We start from the raw sequence: 16,082 nt of genomic DNA, 5'->3' as shown, positions 1-16,082 counted from the left end.
GGTGCACACAAGAACACATACTGGCGTCCTTTCTCAGTGTGCTTTCTGTTCCAACTTGCCCAATGGTTGTTTGGCAAGATGGTGCAGCCATCATTTTGAAGCTGCAAAACGCAGTTTTGATGCAGGGCAATGGTGCTCCATGGAGCCAGCGCAGCCATTTTGCTGTTAACTGCTGAAGTGCAGCTTGATCATGGATGGGAATTCTGCTGAGTGGGTCAATGTACCCCACAAGACAAAACATCTCAGGTTTATGGATGATATCAGGAAGGTTACTAGTTTGCTGTTGGTTTCATTGCTATTTCGTATCTACATTTTAAATCTTCAAAAAAAAGATTGCAAAAGGAATGGAAATGCATACCGACTAGGGTCAGAATGGCTATAGAAGGTTATTCAAGCAACGTTATGAGTACACATTTACAGGGGACATCACATTGTGACTTTCCCCATACGTGTTAGTAGGAAGCATATGGACAAATAAAGTATAGTGGTGCTTTTTTCTTTCTGACTGAGTTTGTGCTGTTTTTTTAAGTGTTGCTCTCCAAACTTTTTTTTTATAGTGGTCTTCTTTGGTGGAAACATTATTTTAAAGGGGTATGTTACAGAACACATTATAATGAATAAAATCTAGCCCAACTCAATGTACATCGACCAAGTGCATTCTACAAAACCACTTGATAAGGCATACATTGAATCACCTATCCATTTTTATATTTATACAAACAAAAAACACACACGCTAGAGAAAGGTAGAAAGAGAGAAGAGAAAAATGTTTGGGGTAGGGGGTGCCCTCACAGGGGTTGGAGTGTCACAAGGAGGGACCCAGTTAATATTCTGTTCCGATTATGTGTGAGTTCTCAGAAAATGTCCCAAATGTCACTCTACCCATGCAAATCATTCTCCCATTGAAACAGAACGTTCTTGAATGTTTTCTGCTGGTGCATTGAGTCAAGCTCTGTTGGCATCTGTCCAAAGTTTCAGGATTTTCATTTTTGCGAATATCATGACTCTCCAATTACCAGAGCCTTTAGTGATAAAGATTAGGTCAATTACTCTATTCAGGTGTTGCAGAATAAACACCTTTTCACTCTTTGTCACTCTTTAGAACATGATTAATCTGTTACAGAACATTTCTCCAGTAGGGAGATAATCTAGTACACCCCCAAAAGACCTGCGTCAAGGATCCCACTTCCCTATCCTAATGCCAGTGCAGGTCTGGCTTTAGCAGCCCACCTTGGTACTTCTGATGGGGGGGTCCAATAGTTCCTAAAGATTATTCTCTGTTGGGTAATCCAATTTTCCCTTGAAAATTGAACCACAGACCCTTTTCTGTTTGGTTGTGGGAAGTGGAAGGCACAACTTCTTGGCCCATTCCTTCATAACCTTTTGCTCACGCTGTGCAAGGCCATTGCTTGAGCACAGTAGCTTCTTGAGGTAGAATGTCTACAGGACGACAACAAAGCATATAGCCTTTGAGGGCCCTTCAATTCTACCACTCAACAGTTTTATTTACTTAGGCAGCATTCCCTTCTGGTCTTATCTTTACATGTTTCTGTCCTTATGTATTTCTCACTACACAACATTTTTCCCCTCAGCATTTTTCTTATACCACCCATTGGAGTTCTCCCTTGCTTACATGCCTAGTGTTTCCTTCCTATCTGCTTTCTTTCTTCATTTTTCATTTCTTCCTCGCCCATCACTCCCCTATCATCTATGCAAGTGGCAGGTAACTCAATGATTGAAATGCCTACTGTGTAGGTCAGTAATCATATTGCAGGTCTACAATTTGAAGATCGGCAAGTACAACTCAGCCTTTATCCTTCTGTGGTCTATAAATTGAGTACCATTTAATTGGTTAATAGTTATTAACTGCTTTGACATTTTAGGGAAATGTATTCCTTTTCTCCCCTCATTTCTTCAACCTGTCCCCTCAATCCATCTTTCCTATTCTTTATACTCTTTACACTAATCAAACGTTTGTCACTCTCTACTCATGTCCTTTAAAATATATATTTAGTAGTCATTGTGTTCTTTACTAATGCATCATTCATATTTTTAGTTTTCAGGTGCCCAAAATCTTCCAATGTACTCCCTTGATTGCAGTAATAGTGGGACAGGAATCTTGACAGGTCCTGTGGTTCAGGTGAAAAATATCAAGAAAGATCAGCTGCTTAAGGCAAAGATTGAAGTACCTGTAAGTACCCACTGTCTTTCTTTATTAAGATGTTCTAACGGTTATGCAATACCATTAAGTATCTTTTATTTATTCAACACTTTAATTTTGTATTGAACTATGTACTTCTGATGTTTAAGTTTCTCTTGATGAGCTTTATTAACGTGAATCATTATTAGTGTTTTCCTATATTGTTGCTAATGTGTCACTAGTTTACATTCTAGCTTCTGTTACACACACATTTGGTATATAGGGAAGATTCTCCCTATCAACCATTCTGTAGTGCATTTCTCTGTCATGCAGATGAGATCTGGTTTAGAAATCTTGGTGAAATAAACATTGTAATGGCCACCTTCCACCCAAAGAGCCCTCCTATTTTTAAATCTGTTCAAGCACAGAATAGTTGGGAAATAATTGTACATAGTCAGCAGGGGCACCATGCAGCTCCATACTGATTTATCACTACATGAACGGCATCCTTGATGCCGAAGTGTCATTCTCTGTACAAGACCATGGAGGACTGCAGAGCGGATTTCAGCAGGTTTAATGAAATCCCCAACTGACACGTCTTCCTCAATCTAGAACAAGTTCCTTCAAATTTGCTTTGAGGATACAGTTGTAAAAGTAGTGAAACATTTTACTCCCTTTAAAAACTTTTTTTGGTAAAGTACTACCTGTGAGTGTTGTCTTGTGAATCTTTAAATGAAGAGTGCCATCTTCAGATTGGTTAATCATACATTAAAGCTAGGGAAATAAATCCGATCTGTGGTTTAGGTTAGAACATCTTTATCATGTTGACTTAGCCAATTTCTGGTTTGTGTGTCAGTTGGGACTTTTGTGTGATTGTTCTACTGCTGCTTGAGGGAAAGGAGCCAGCGACAGAGCCAAATCACGACACATACTGGATGTTGGAGACGACGTTGTGTCTGATGTAGATTTTACAAAATGAGGATTCTAATGGATTCCTTCCTCCCACTGATTTCTCATCTCAGATTCTATTTCCAGCGCTGCTGCTGTTCTGAAAATGTTATGCTACAAGTGGGCGCGGAGCGGCTATGCATTGACTCTACTCAACATTCCTAGGCCTCCTGGGCCGGGTATAATCTAGGGGCCAATAAATATTAATTATTTCTTTGAAAAGTAACATCAAAAGCCCGGCAACCAGTTCAAGCGCTTTCATCATTTTTAGAATTTATTTCAAAATGTTGTTGGTTGGAACATATTTTAATAATTCCGGTAAATTACCAGCATATTGGTAATTTCCCTTTTCATAAATCATGGTTGATAGACATCTTAAAGGTCTTTTGTTCTCAAAGACTCTGTATCCAAGGAAACAATTTTAGTTCCCCGGACCCTTTGCTCCAAGGAATATCTTTGTTTTTCTTGGTTACACCTAGCCTATATGTGGTTTGTAATGTTCCATAACAACCAAAAGTATAAATTGCAGAATTTTAATTAAACATTTTTGTGTAGCAACAGCATAACAAACTTTCTTATAAAGCAATACTACGTGTCCAATTTCACGTTTTTTTTTCTCACTATTTACCAGTATCATGTCTCCAATTTTCTGGTTTTTCTATCTCGCAGTATGCCAACTTGTATTTCACTCTGTGATCTTAAGTTATGTATGCTCTGTAGTAAGCTACTTCAGGGCATTTCACGTCTATTTGCATATACATTTTTCATTAATTTAAGTGATTTAACACGTTAATGTCATTCTCTTTGTCCACCAGTGTGAGTATTATCAACACTCCACACACGTTAGACGGTCTCCTTTAGAAACCAATTTTCAATGTTTCACCAAAATGGCTTAAACATTTCTTCCATACATCATTTTAGATTGTTATATGCACTTGAAGCTTCTTAGTTTTATGCAGTGTCTCACGGCTTGTGTAATGGAGATTTTATTGGATGCCAATAAATATTAAGGCGCTGCACCCCATGACCTTGGATCCTTTTTTCTGCTCGCGTCCGGAACACTGCTTAGTCTTTTGAAGGTTTTGCATCGTGTCGAATCCTTCAAATGCCTTGGGCTTCAATCACAGCACAGACCCCTGAAGACACATCTGTCTTTGACTTTCACAGGATATGTTTATATTGTTTGGGGCAAGGGTATGGCTCCCAGGACTGCAGGTTCTGCCAAGGTATGCACCCAAAGGATCTCCGGGAGCACACCGTGAAGCTCTTCACCTTTTTCCACCAGGAAATAGATGGTGGTAGGACTCGATTGCTGTCCCCGAGATCAGAACAGAAGATCCCCAGCACGATAGAAGAAGCAGCACTGTAAGAATTCCTGCTCACTCAAAAGTTCTCCTCTGCACCACTCTTCTCCGTCGAAGGAGGAGTTACTGCTCTAGTGACTCATTGAAGGACACAGCTCTGCAGGTATAGTTTCTCTCTCAATCCTCCAACTCAGAGGGATGGGAGCTATTTCTGCTGAAAAGGCTAGAAATCTTTTCTAAAGTCCCCGCACATATAGCTTCGTCCTCAGGCTGGGTGGCTCTTTCAAGGCCCACCGCGCTTGGGTGTGCTGGCAGGGATCCGTCGTGGGAATGGAGCGACAAGCCTCCCGCCTCGGACCTGGTTACTTTGGGTGAGGAACCATCACTTCGCCGGACCACTCCGTCCTCGTGCGTTAAGTGGCTGGCAGCTCCATCCTCCAGAGTGCCGAAATGCTTGTAGAGTATGCTCTGCTTCATATGTTGTCATTTATGTTAAAGATGGGAGACCTCTTTAAGAAGGTGATCCTATCCCTTTTGGGCTAGAACCTTTATGCCGAAGAGAAGTTAGGGTTTCCCAGAGTTGTTTTACGGTGAAGGGGAGAAGCTGTTTGAGCTGACCTTCAACCTACAGGAGGCCAGCAGGTTGGACACCTCCCTGTAGTTGTACATGTTGCCGATACATTCTCAGCTGCATGCTTCATTCCAAGGTAATGGTGAATTTGGGCTTATTTGACCTATTCAGACCAAAGGTTCAGTTTGATCCAGATATTCAGGATGAGTGACCCACAACTAGAGACTTTAATTCCTTCCAAACTGGCAGGATGGGTCCCAGAGTTGGAGATTTGGGAGAAGCCTGTCTATGCACACGCAGTTAACCAAGACCTAGCAAAGAAGCATAGTCTGGCACCTTCTTACCCAGCTTTTCTGTCCACTCATGCGGCTCCTGAGAACTTAGTGGTTCAGGCTGCGACGGCCAACTTAAAAAGCTTTCTCATTTACATGTTTGCCTCATGGCAGAGAGCGCAAAAGGATGGATGCTTAGGGAGAGAGGTTTTTACTTTTAGCTCTCTTGCTCCTAAGGGTGGCAAATGCTTCCTGTGCCCTGACCAAAGTGTCTGTTGGCCTCTAATTAGGGATCTCCTGTCAGCTGGAAATGGGAGAGCGTGCAGATGCTTCACTCTGGCCTCGACACAGTAGACTGTGTATCAGATGCGATGGGTGCAGGTACTGTTATTCGAAGGCACTCCTGGGTGAGAACCTTAGCGTTAGCACAGAATTAATTGGAGTTACTCACCGTAATGACTAGAGTACTCATAGTCCTTTGTCCCCTTTCCTGTTCAGACAAAGTTTCTGGATTTGCCATTTGATGTGCATACTGACAAGAGACTCCAGAGGTTTCAGTTCTCCAAAGTCCTGGCCAAGTCTTTGGGCCTGATGGTATAGCAACCTTTAGCTCCCGCTAACAGGTTGAGGTTTTTGACTGTTCCTCTTCTATGCTCTCCCCGGTAGGCACCCTACTGCAAGCAGTAACTATGCTATACCCCCAGGGTAAGGGGCCGGATAGCTCCCAGAGATGGTATGTCTGCCTCAGCAGTGTCCTCTTCTGTCCCAGGTGCGAAGCCTCTGTGAACGAGAATTCTGCCATCAATTCCATGGGGGTAGAGGGTGGCAGGTGGTTGGGGGGATTGCCTTGATTGTTATGGAATGGTGTAGAATTACATCAAACGCTAGGGGCTTGCAGGTCTTACACCAGGTATATTGTCCCCCCTTATCTCATCGACCAGACCATCCTCCTTCCAGGACCTCCTTTGCCTTTGGACTTTCTACTTCTGGCGAAGGTTTGCCAGCTTCTGGCAAAGTACACTATAGAACAGGCACCGAACTTGGAACGAGGCAGGGGCTGGTATTCCTTTTATTTTCCGTTGCTGAAGAAGGACCTAGACTTGCATCTGACCTTTGACCCGAGGGCAGTTGAATCTGCAAATTGTTCAGTATGGTGACTCTGGCTCAGATTCTCCAAGCCCTTGATCTGCAGGATTGATTGGTTTCACTGGATCTTCAGGGTGCATACTCCCATGTGCTGATCTCAACCACAGGAAGTACCTGAGATTTGTAATGGTTTTTTGCTGCTACCAAGTCAAGGTCCTGCCATTCGGTCTCTGCTTTTGGCACTGTGGCAGGCCAAAAGGAGGAGTCGGACTGGAGATTAGCATTTCAAGGGTGTTTATTGGAAAAAGAGAAAATGCCTACCTGTGCCTATTGCTATGAAGGATTTTCCCTGCCTAAATTACAAAACTAAGGGTACTCATCAATTGTCCAAATCAAAAATTGTCCTCAATCCGAAACCGCACCTCTATCTGCCCCTAGCAGCTTTAGAGAAATTTTACATAAAAATGATCTAGAGCCGTAACCTTTCCAATCGGGCTGCTTCTGGCCAAAGCTACTTGGTTTGCTCGCAAGTACGGTTTGTAATCCTCTCTTCAGGTTCCTTATAACAAGTTTTAAGTCTTTGAACAAATCCAATGGTTCCGGTTTCTTAAAAGGTGAAACTTGGACATTGTCTTTCAAATTGTTCCTGATGTAGGGTTAAATAGTTGTACACTCCAGGTTCCCTGCTTTCCAAGTGTTAAAAAATGTTGAATTAATTGGAGTTCCTCACTGTAATGACTAGAGTACTCATAGTCCTTAGTCCCCTTTCCTCCATCCTTGTGGGCGTCCCCAAACATGGGGACGGTACCGAAACATTCAGCAGAAAAAAATTGAGCTTCCCTTTTAAATTTAGTATAGCGCACAGGGGAGCATCTTGGGGGTGGGAATGCCCCGCCGAGGCCCTGCCCTCCGGTGCCTCACCTCAGTGAACACATCAGACGCTTAGATACCTGGCTACTCTTAATATCTTTCTGCCCTTGGCATACTTGCGGGTAAAGGTGGGTGGGATGTATGGAGGAAAGGGGACTAAGGACTATGAGTGCTCTAGTCTGTATGGTGAGTAACTCCAATTACTCATACGTCCCATCCCCTTTCTTCCATCTTTGTGGGTGATTCCACCGAACAAGAACATAGGGTGGAGCTGTGACAAACTGCCTCATATCTAGGATGAAGCAAAAAGGTTTCTCAGAACCGCCTGACCAAATTCTGCATTGCGTCTGGAGTTGCTATCCACGGTATAGTGCCTATAGAAAGCTGATAGTGGCCCAGGTAGCCCCTTGCTAATGACATCCTAAGAAGCATGTCTCTGGAATGCGATGGCCATGGCCTTAGTTCTAACCGCAGGAACAGGTTTGCCGATGGCCATTTACGCCTCTGAGATGGCTTGAACCATCCAACGGGCGATGGAAGCCTTGAAGCCTGAGAGTCAGGGCAGGAGTGTCATGATGCCTACCCCCAGGGAACCAGACCAGGCCCAGCAACCCCGGAAGCAGGCATCAAGTTGTTTTGAGCAAGCCCAAAAACCCCTGCTAGGAGCTGTTTGGGTGCGGTCCTGGCGCCTATGGCGCCAGGCTCATATGGAGAGTCAGTCCTGGCGCCATAGGCGCCAGGCTCATAAGAGTAGAACTTACCTGATGCAGACCATGCTGCAAGCTTACCTAGTGCAAACCATGCTGCAGAGCTCCAAGCCAAATGAGGCTTGGAAGGGACTATTTCACCTAGGGACTATTTTTTACTCGGGTGGGGCTGGGGAAGAATACTTAGCTGGGACTACTTTGGAGGCTATCTAAACCACGCCCGAAGAGCAGCACACGCTTTGCGTTATTCTGCATCCAGCAGCGTAACGCTCACCGTGTCTGCAAGCCTGTATCCAGTCTTCTGCCACACCCGCCTCGAGTCTGCAGCTCCTAGAAAAAGGGAGGAACAGAAGGAGAAAAGGTTAGAATAAGAGCAAACCTTCGATCCTTACTTGAATTCCGGATCCACCGCACCTTCGAGCTGGAAGAAAGAAGCATTTACGCGCGCCGCCACGCCTGCTGCAGCGCCGCGCTGAACTCACCGGCCTTCGCAGCATCCTCACGATCCACCTCATCCTTCTACACGTTCCCGCCGCATTCTGGCACCTACGGGGAACACAAGAACAGCAAAGGTGAGCCAAGGAAATAAACAGAGGCAATAGTAACTACCCCCATAGACTTACCTGATTACCACCAGGGGTACTATTCCTCTTCACGGGTCGGCGCAGTCTCCGTTGCATCCTCGCCGTACCCCTGCCCCTAAGGGGAACAAAAGGACGACAAGGTGAGACAACGGGACAAATAAGGGGAACTCTTCTCACCGCCATAGACTTACCTAATTTTACCGCCGGAGGCATAATTCCCCGAACTTCATATTTTCTCGCCACACCTGAATAAGGGAACAAGCAGCTTACATTCTGGCCTTATTTTATTGAACCGTGTAGGATAAGCCAAATCCTTACCTGAACTTCGTCAGCTACCACGAGGAACTCTTCGCTGGGGGTCAAGCTGCAAACTGCAAGGAATCGGACAAGAGTGAAAGTCAGACATGTGAACTCTTACGAACTGCATATTTTTCGGAGTCAATATTGTTCTGGAACTCACCAATTCCTTCGAGCCAGTGAAGCAACTGGTTATCAACGCGGCCCTGCGCTCAATGCAGGATGGAGAGCTCATCTTTTCAAACCATCAGAAGAGTATTCCTACGGGCCAAGCAAACGAAGCTAGGTGGGCCAGTCCAGTCCGTCATCTCGGCCCTACGCGTCACATTGGTGGAGACCGCAGCTGTCCAGTTCAGATCGACTCCTCTGTGGGAGCCAGGGGAGCGTAACAGAACGCGAAGCCTACCCACAAATTCCCACCCGGGCGTTATGGATACCTCAGAGACTGACCAATTGGCCCAATTACTAGGGGAACTGAGTCCTGAAGTGCGTTCCGCCCGTCAAGAAACTAATGCTCTTAAGAGAGAACTGATTTTGTCAAAGGAGCGAACTGATGACCTTGCTAGGCAACTATTGCAAAGCCAGGCTGGACAAGCACCCCTACCTGGTTCCAGGGGTAATCCAGCTCCTGTGTTATCGAGTAACCCTGTGCAAATAAACCTACCAGGAAATAATCCATTAGCTCCACCCGAATGCTTTGCCGGAGATCCCAAAAGGTTTGCTGTGTTTATGAACCAATGCCGCCTGCGCTTTTTATACAGACCTGGAGCCTTCCCAAACGACCAAGCCAAGGTAGCCTTTGTATTGTCATATCTCAGCGGCAGTGCAGCTGATTGGTCAATTCCACTAGTCACTCAGGATGACCCAATTCTTCGGGATTTTCAGAGCTTTCAAACTAGCATGGAAAGACTATTTGCCCGGCACTCCCAAGGACAGGCCCTGGATAACGAACTTTTGTCCCTACGACAGGGTAACCAGGACCTTCTATCCTACATCGTGACCTTTAATACATTGATAGTGGAAACTGGATGGCCTGAGATAAAACGAATCACAGTATTTCATCGAGGGCTTTGAGGAGAACTCAAGGATGTCTTGGCTCAAGTCATGAACCCACCTTAAGACTGCGCTGAATATATAGACTTAGTGGTCCAGTTAGATCACAGACTTCAGAGCAGAAAGGCTGATCGAGCCAAGTTTGAGAATCGGGTGTTGGTCAAAACCCACGCTAACCCCAAAGAAGCAGATGCTTCAGAACCCATGCAAATCGGAGGGGTTAAAGGACCCTTAACCCAGAAGGAAAGGGAAAGGAGACGACAAATGCAATTGTGTCTATATTGTGGAACTTCTGGGCATTTTCTACGGGATTGCCCTGTAAAACCACCCAAGAAGGTGGTAGGAGCTGCAGATAAAAGCCATATGGAGTCAGACTCGGGAAACGACCACGCCCGACAAGCACAGAGGTCCGCTTGCCGAGCTTGAAGAAGGATACTCAGACCTCGCATTTCATCATACCAATGGTCCTCGTAGATCCAGGGCAGCCATCGCGTATGCACACAGTAAGGGCATACATTGATAGCGGGGCCATAGGAAACTATGTGAACTATGAATTGGCTTCCAGGATGAATCTACCTCTCTGCCGAAAAACCACTTCAGATGTCATCACCACAGTCGATGGAACTGAAATTGCCTCTGGGCCTGTAACTCATTCCACCGCAGAGATGACACTATTGGGTCAGGATGGGCATCGAGAGACTATTGTGTTTGATCTAATCAAAGCCCCACAGTTCCAAATAATACTGGGGATACCTTGGTTGGAAACACACAATCCTTGTATTGATTGGCGAGAGAAGAGAATAACCTTCCCGGATTGTGCACAAACCTGTTACCCACAGAAACATCAGAACGTAGGCTTGGCCACAGTAACCACAACAGTCATGCAACTACCTCCAGAATTCCAGGATGTCTTCCAAAAGGAACAAGCAAACACCTTACCACCTCACAGATGGTACGATTGTCAAATTGATCTCGTACCCGGTGCACAACCCCCTTGTAGCAGGATCTATGCCCTTACAGAACCTGAGAACCTTCATCTACGACAATATTTAGACCAGTACCTTTCCAATGGCTTTATTCGCCCATCCAAGTCCCCTGCATCTTCAGCTTTGTTCTTCGTGCCCAAAAAGGAAGGTGACCTCAGAACGTGTATAGACTACCGCGCATTGAACCAGATAACTGTTAAGAACCGATACCCATTGCCTCTGATCCCTGAACTATTAGACCAAGTGAAGGACGCTTGTATATACACTAAATTAGATCTCTGGGGGGCATACCATCTGGTACGTGTAAAAGAGGGCGACGAATGGAAGACTGCTTTCCGCACCAAGTATGGGTTATTCGAGTACCAAGTGATGCCTTTCGGGTTGTGCAATGCATCAGCAGCCTTCCAATACTTCAGGAACGATGTCCTTCGTGAACTCATTGACGTTTGTGTTGTCGTGTATATCGATGATATTCTAGTATACTCCTCTTCAGAATCTGACCATGTGAAGCACGTCCGAGCAGTCCTTGAGAAATTGCGCCAGCACAAACTATATGCAAAACTGGAAAAATGCGTTTTTCATGCCACAGAAGTTGAATTCCTTGGGTTTATCCTGACCCCAAAGGGAGTCCGAATGGACTCACGAAAGGTGGACGCAATCCTTAAGTGGCCATCACCAAGTTCAGTTAAAGGAGTACAAAGCATGCTCGGCTTTGCCAATTTCTACCGCAGATTCATCCCAGATTTTTCACATGTCGTACCTCCCATCACAGCACTCTTGCGAAAAAATAAATGCTTTATATGGACTGAAGAAGCTGAAAAGGCCTTCCAAGAGCTGAAAGCGAAATTCACGTCTGCACCTGTGTTAAAGCACCCATGCCCTAAAGTTCCATACATAGTGGAAACTGATGCATCCAGTCTAGCCATGGGAGCTGTCTTGTCTCAAAAGGACCCTGAAACTGGGCAGCTTCACCCAGTAGCATTTTGGTCCAGAAAGTTCTCGGCACCCGAGTTAAACTATGCGGTTACCGACAAGGAGTTATTAGCCATTAAATCCGCCTTCAAGGCTTGGCGACACTATCTTCTCGGTGCCAGGCATACCATTACTGTGATCACCGGAACTTACAGTATTTAAAAATAGCCAAGGCCCAATCGTCACGTCAACTCCGATGGGCATTGTTCTTTGCCGAGTTTGATTTCGTGATAACCTATCAACCAGGTTGTAAGAATGGTAAAGCAGACGCCTTATCCCGAATAGGGATGGGAGAGGCAGAAGTAAACCCAGAACCAGTACCTATAATTTCCGAACAAAGGATCCTTGGCATGGGGGGCGTGGCCAGCGAGCAATGAGGACGTGACTCGTCGGCGCTCCCGCGGCCGCCTGAAAAATCCTGTAATATCCTGTGTTACGAAAAGGTGAAATCGCTAAAAAACAATAAATCCTGGCAGCGGAACACGATAGCAGCATCTAGCCGTGAAAAGGACCGGATCCACGCCGGAAAACGCAAGATATCGGCATTGGAAACTGTAAGAACGTATCGCGCGGGCCCAACCCAGATGGCCGCTTCCAAGTCGCGATGAAGTAGTACGAAGACAAACGTGGGCAGCGGCGAACCTCAACTGTCGGAGCAGATGCAGTATTAGATACCCTCGGAGCAACTGGGCGTTATTCAAACCACAGACTTTGCACAGCGGTGGACCATATCCTGTTGCTGTGACCGAGGACGAGCGGATTGTGCGATCTTCCCCAGCCCCCGGCACGCGATGGTGGAATCGATCCGTGTAACAACGCCACTCCCAGGCAGCGGTGCCTCGGGGCGCCATTCGGCTCTTGGGCGGGCGGAACCCGAGAGATCTGTTCCGGGACATCGCGGAAAGCATCGTCGGTCAAGAGGACCAAACCAGAAAGGCGGGAACAGACGTGAAGGGCCTGTGACCCTCCTTTTTCCCCGCCCGACCACCGATATCCTACGGCACCTGGCAACCTGGCGAGGCAGCCTACCACACTACTGCAGCCACCTGGGGAGTAGATAATCGAGAACCTTGTGAAATACTGAATGGAACCACCCCGGCGAGGCGAGGGGAGAACGGAGTAGGAGAGGTGGCCCTCTTTCATACGGAAATGCATACGAACGACGTATTTCAAGGTACTAAGGAGGCAAGATAAACCAGGTGATACCCCGAACGACTCATCGGTGAACAGAACCTCAACGAGACCACTGCTGCTCAAGGCTCCTGAGACTATAACACTGAAAGCAAGCTACAAGAGGCCCGAGATAAGGCGGAGAAAAAACAGCCCCTCCAAACAGGCAACAAGCGACCCACTCAAAGCAATACCATGGGCAAGGAAAGGAATAAGAAAACCTCGACCCAATAAACCATGGACCAATATGCTACGAGCACAACCACGGCACTAAGCACTGAGGATTCGAGGGCGACCCCCTCTCCGCCAAAGAAACCAGAGGAACCACTCTCATTAAAGGACGTGATGGCCGCCATCGAAAACTCGCGCGCCTCGTGGAGCAGAAGATGGACACCATCTCCACCGAAGTCTCCTTCCTCCGCCACGACCTCCAGAAACTCTCATCCCAGACCGGGGAAACGGAACAAAGAATTTCCGCAGTGGAGGATGACCTGAGCGGGGTACACCAACAACTCGCGCAAACGTTGAACTGACTGAAAACCCTGGAGGCCCGAGTCGACGAGGGAGAGGGAAGGTCCCGTCGCAACAATATTCGTATCCTGGGACTACCAGAGCATGCGGAGGGACCCAGTGTCAAACTCTTCCTGGAGGAATTGCTGGCGGATCTCTCTGCACCAAAGACCTTCTCAAAATTTTTCTCGGTGGAGCTTGCACACCGCATGCCCACGGGACACCCGATCCCCGGGGCTCCCCCGAGAACAATCATCGCGAAATTGCTTAATTACCGCGACAGAGACGCAATCCTACAAATGGCCCGTACCAAAGGATCAATGACATATAATGGAGCGAAAATAGCCCTTTTTCCAGACTACACCTGTGAGGTCCAACGGGCCAGGCAATCCTTTGAACACCTAAAGAAGAAACTACGCTCAATGAACGTGAAATACGGACTGCTGTTCCCAGCCCAACTGAAAATCCTGCACGAGGGCAAAACTATCCATTTCACTGACCCACAGGAGGCCTGGAGATGGGCAGAAACTCACATTGGGGGGGACTGGACTGGACCGAATCCAAATCGCAGAAGTAGATCAAGACCCCGACCACGGGGAGAAAGACCTGCACAGCAACCCAGACCGGAGGTCCCAATCGAACCAGACGGAGACTCCAATGAATAACGAATGCTTAAAGAAAAGAGGTGCAGTGGCCGGACACATGAACGGGCTGATTGATGGCGTACTTAATGCCCGGTCACTTCCCCCGGCAACGACCTGTAAGGAACACTCCTCCGGGAATATCATTGACGGCGGTTCGCCCCCGTCCCCATGCAATGGATCACATGTACCGCAAGCAGTCAACAGTAACACACCATGCTATTGGCGGCCACCACGCCCCCGACTTGAGACCTGAGACACCAGACCCATACGGGTATAGTAAGTCGGAGGGGTAGTGTGAACAATTCATGTTAAGTTAACCTGGCGACATAGTTTTAAGCGCCAGTAGATTTTGGGCGACAGATACTTCATGTTGGGGAGGGGGAAGGGGAAGTTGTATTATGTTTATCTTTTTCCGGGGAACTATACCAGGCACACGTCCATAGCGAATTCACCAAACACGCAGTGCTCGCCGCCCACGCTCCCACCAATTGCGAACACAAACTTTCTAAGTTCATATACACCACGCGCCCGCAGAGCACAACACCATAAACCTCTAGACAGTAATGGCTACACAACAACATAGCGACCCCGACTACCAGAATACACAAGCCTCATCGATGTCTAATGAACGCCATAGGTCTCTTAAGCTCCTCACTTGGAATGTGAATGGCATGGGCTCAAGTATAAAACGCTGACTGATCCTACAGTTTCTTAACAGACGCTCCCCTGATGTAGCTGTTCTAACAGAGACCCACTTAGCAGGCTCAAACTGCCAGTTTTTCCGCAGATCCAACTAGCGAGCGACATACCACGCAGGGTATACTATGGGGTCCCGGGGGGTCCTGATCCTCCTGCATAAACGACTCCCCTTTGAATTATCCAATGTGGTGCAGGACCCCAGTGGCCGTTTTGTGATGATTCGAGGTACACTCTGGGGGGAGACAATGGCTATTCTAGCGATATATTCCCCACTGGGATTGGGGGAGGCTCTCCTGGGGGAGGTGACGGCCCTGATGGCGCAACAACAGACGGAGCTGTGGATCCTGGGAGGGGATTTTAATGACATTATGTGTAACACACTCGACCGGACACACATCTGCAACCGTAACCCGCGCCGGCCCACGGGTCTGGCGACCTTCGCATCGACGCTCGGTCTGAGCGATGTGTGCAGAGAACTACACCCAACAGACCGGGGATTCTCCTTCCACTCGGGAGCACACGCATCCCTATCCAGGTTAGATTATTTTTTCCTCCCAATCCCCGAAGCATATAGGGTAAAGGCGGCAGAGCTCCTCCCCCGCGGCATATCAGATCACTCTCCCCTCGAGGTGACGCTCCACACGGAGCGCCCCCTACCGCCCAAAACATGGAGATTAAATAACTACGACCTGGGCCTCCCTGAATTCGTGGAGCACATTACTGTAAAATCAGACGAATTCTTCGAAATTAACACGGGCTCGGTGGAGGACCCAGTGACAGAAGCACACAAGGCGGTACTTAGAGGGGAGATGACGGCCTGGATATGCAACAAAAGGAGAGAACAGCATAGGAAAGTAACTGAGGCGGAGGCTGAGGTAGAACAGTGGGAAACCAATTACATTGCCGACGCTACCCCAGAAACACACCGCTCCCTGTTAAAGGCCAGAGCTACACTGCATAATACAGCGCTGCATAATGCCAGACAGGCACACAGGGAGTCCAAAACCAGAATTTATGAACAGGGAGATAAAGCGGGTAAACTATTGGCATGGCTGGAGCGACGGGAGAAAGGGCACAGACATGTTAGATCAATTACAGATAACCCAGATAGACCTGCGCAAACAGACCCAGAAATAGCTGAGGCATTTGCGAACTTTTATGCCTCGCTCTACGCCGCTGCAACGGCCCCCACGGACTCATCCCTTCTGGAACAGATCACGCTCCCGCAGTTGTCAGAACCCCAAAGAGCACACCTAGATAGGGAAATAG

The 16,082-nt window shown here is 47.2% G+C and overlaps 1 protein-coding gene across 2 annotated transcripts in view; it reads left to right on the top strand.

The window, feature by feature from the left end:
- SMCHD1 (structural maintenance of chromosomes flexible hinge domain containing 1) overlaps window positions 1-16,082 on the top strand; it is a 3,133,956-nt gene that overhangs the window by 1,493,327 nt on the left and 1,624,547 nt on the right. For both annotated transcript variants that reach the window (XM_069620859.1, XM_069620860.1), the window contains exon 24: window positions 2,057-2,191. In XM_069620859.1, coding sequence (XP_069476960.1) covers window positions 2,057-2,191 — 135 coding nt within the window. The remainder of the gene's footprint in view (window positions 1-2,056; window positions 2,192-16,082) is intronic.

This window comes from Ambystoma mexicanum, chromosome 5q (assembly GCF_040938575.1).
Source record: "Ambystoma mexicanum isolate Mex_15411 chromosome 5q, UKY_AmexF1_1, whole genome shotgun sequence".
Classification (NCBI taxonomy): Eukaryota; Metazoa; Chordata; class Amphibia; order Caudata; family Ambystomatidae; genus Ambystoma; species Ambystoma mexicanum.
This window is presented reverse-complemented; position numbering and strand designations above follow the sequence as displayed.